At 46.1% G+C, this 2,919-nt stretch overlaps 1 protein-coding gene across 1 annotated transcript in view; it reads right to left on the bottom strand.

Moving 5' to 3' along the window:
• Positions 1 to 2,459, bottom strand: part of SLC68A1 (solute carrier family 68 member 1) — a 6,540-nt gene extending 4,081 nt beyond the window's left edge. The window contains exons 1-3 of the mRNA XM_029087476.1: positions 2,187 to 2,459; positions 1,630 to 1,709; positions 358 to 807 (exon numbers count right to left, since the gene is read on the bottom strand). Coding sequence (XP_028943309.1) covers positions 358 to 807; positions 1,630 to 1,709; positions 2,187 to 2,351 — 695 coding nt within the window. The 5' untranslated portion in view covers positions 2,352 to 2,459. The remainder of the gene's footprint in view (positions 1 to 357; positions 808 to 1,629; positions 1,710 to 2,186) is intronic.
• Between the last annotated feature and the right edge of the window lie 460 nt (positions 2,460 to 2,919).

Genomic DNA, 2,919 nt, shown 5'->3' with positions numbered 1-2,919 from the left:
TGCTTTCATGGTAAGCTGCTTCTGACATTTTGCCACTCACAGGCCTAGTGGGTGCTCTAGATATTAACTCATTTCATGTTCCAAACACTGGATAGGTCATACAGCAGGTCAGGGCTCTGCCTCCAGTTTGGGCCAGGGGTGTCACGAGATAGTTTTGTCCTATTTTCAGAGGGCCTTAGGAGCCAGTGTGACAGAGGTGATTCTGAAAGCTGCATCAACAGACAAGAACCACAGGTGATTAACAAAAATTTGCCTCATCCTGGATGTTCCCACACATTTAGTTTGCTGCAGTGCATAACAGGACTCTACAGATCTAAGTCAGGCCTTTGTCCCTGCTGCAGAATTGGTGACACTTACTCTTTCAGAGTTGATTCCTGGTCCCATTTTGTTTTGCCATCAGCCTCAAACCGCTGGCGGAGCAGCTGTGTGGACAGGGTAAAACCAACAGTGGAGCAGAGGGCCAGCACAACACAAAATATGCGAAAGGAAAAGAAGTCCTCTTTGTTCCACACTGCGTAGGACATGAAGACAGAGAGGGAGCCTATGGCACTGAAGAGGGAGCAGTAGAAGTTGAGGCTAGTCCTGTCCTTCGCTGAAACAGCCAGGTCTGCAAGCAAGGCGTTGTGATGGAGGTCGACCATGGTGAGAAAGCTGTCGTACATGCAAAGGCAAAGAAGGAACTGCAAACCAGGGTGAGCCCAGGCAACCCAGAAAGCCAGAAAAGAGATGGCAAAGAGGGGGCCATTGTGGCTTAGTGCTCTGAGCCTCTTCAGAACTACTTCTGGGGAGGAAATCTCTGCTCCTGGCCTGCAAGAGAAGACAAAAAACTTTAGGCACCTGGAAAGAACCCTGCATGACCATGTATTGTCTCTCTCCAAGGAAGTCATGCAAGCGGCCTAGACACAAATACAGCTTTTGCTCATGGAACAAGCGCCTGCATTAGATACCTTCTCAGCTAATAATGTGAATGCACTGAAAATGTGGGTTTTAAGAAGGCCAAAAAGCATGAAGAAAACAGACTTCTTTTCTCCAGAGCAAGTCTCTCCATGATAGTGCTGCACTGTCTGCGCTTTACACAATGTAAATTATTTAAATGAGCACTTAAAGTTTTTTACTAGTTGCAGAAAGCCACACTATGATTTTCATTAAAAGCTTTACATAAATACATGAGAAATGCTAATGGCCAACAGTGATCCATGATCCAGGGAGTCTGGGAACAACTGGTCTGAGGTATTCCAGGTGGAAATAATTATCCTTTCATGCCTTGTGTCTCCCAAACCATGTACAGACACTCTGCAACACCCCACTAAGAGGCTTGCTCATGTAGCAGGGGCTTGAGATTTTAGATGCCCACATTTTAAATTCTGTACCACTCATGTGACTGTTAAGGGTTAGGGTTGCATCTATCCAATAGGTGTGTGACTTCCTCTATACAATCAGGTACTGAAATAACATGCAAAGAGCATCAGACTTCAAAGATGCCAGGAAAAGGAGATATTTAATTTAAGAGTTCCATGCCACAGAAACCATTCCCACCCACATCATCATTTTAAAGCTGCCAATTTCACATCATCTTCCCCAGAGACTAAACAACTTCCCAGCCTCTGCTGGAAATGGAACTTCACTTACTGCTGTGTGCTAAGGAACACCCGGTCACTCAGCCAGCCAAACAGAGGGTCATTGAGGCTGTTCCAGATCAGAAACACCGTCTAGGAAAGAAAACAGGACAGTGAAACAAACCACGGGACAGCTCCCGCACAGACTCAGTTCTGTTACTGAAGCAAGCAGAGCTGAGCTGGCACAGTGGGTGAACAACCAGCAGGAACTGTGCCAGCACACCTTCCCTGCCCCATCACCGCTGTACAATTCCCCTGTCCGGGGCAAATGCCAGATTAACAGAGCCAGGACAGTGGTTTTCACTGCTTATGAAACACTCTGACATCCCCAGAGGAAAGGCAGCCTTAAGAACAGTCTCTGGGTTTTCTATTCCAGCTTGTTCTCTGTTTATGTCAGTGGGGAAAACTGAAAAGCCCAAGTTAGCACACAGAAGGCTCCCCTGCTGCCTCTCCAAAGGGGAACACAGCTATGGTTCTAACCAACACTCTTTACACTTCTAGCAAGGAGCTAGGAGTCTTGGTTTCAGAATTTCCCGCTGAAGAGGGCAGAAGCCTGTGGAAAAGACTAACCTCTCCTATCCAAAAGGACAGTTTATCAATCTTGTAAACAGAGACAAAGGTGTCCACGTAGTACAGGAGGAATACGTTGTGCAAAATGGAAACAAACAGCGACAGGGACCCGTAGATCACTGCAGTGGGCAAATGAAAAAGACAAGCCAACAGCCGCATCCCCATGTTGGTGCAGTCAGCGTGCAGCTCCCTCGATCACCTCCATTTCAGATGGGATGTCTTCTCCCAACATCTGCTGCATCTTTGTTGGGACCAATCCTTTGTTGCTCCTGCAGGAGAGAAAAAAAAAAAAAATAGTAAAGCAAAATAAAAACAGATTCAATTTCTTAAATGAACTAAAAGTTGAATCAAATTAATTGGTAAATCTTTGGCAGCAGAGATCAGGATTCATATTGCTTTGAGGAATTGTTCAAAAGTGGATTGGAGGGTATTTAAGAGACTAAAAGCTGTCTGCTGCACTAAAGCTGCTTCATTAAGCTGAGGCCAGGCTGCAGGCTCCTGGGATTACAACTGTCTCCTCCTGAGCAGGCTGCCCCAACCTTTACCCTGTAATGTTCTTTGTTATCCAGCAAGCAGCCGACTAGCTCTTTCCAGCTCTTTAAAGGCGAGGTCAGAGAGGGAATCAAGCTGGACAGCTGCAAACAACAAAGCAGCCTGCAGAAAACACACCTAGTCACCGACATTTTTAGGTACGGTGTAAATTTTTAGCCAAATAAAAACGACAGCAGCTGTG

Source organism: Antrostomus carolinensis, unplaced genomic scaffold (assembly GCF_000700745.2).
Source record: "Antrostomus carolinensis isolate BGI_N321 unplaced genomic scaffold, ASM70074v2 scaffold35721, whole genome shotgun sequence".
NCBI lineage: Eukaryota > Metazoa > Chordata > Aves > Caprimulgiformes > Caprimulgidae > Antrostomus > Antrostomus carolinensis.
The sequence above is the reverse complement of the archived record's forward strand: the minus strand, read 5'-3'. Positions and strand labels throughout refer to the sequence as shown.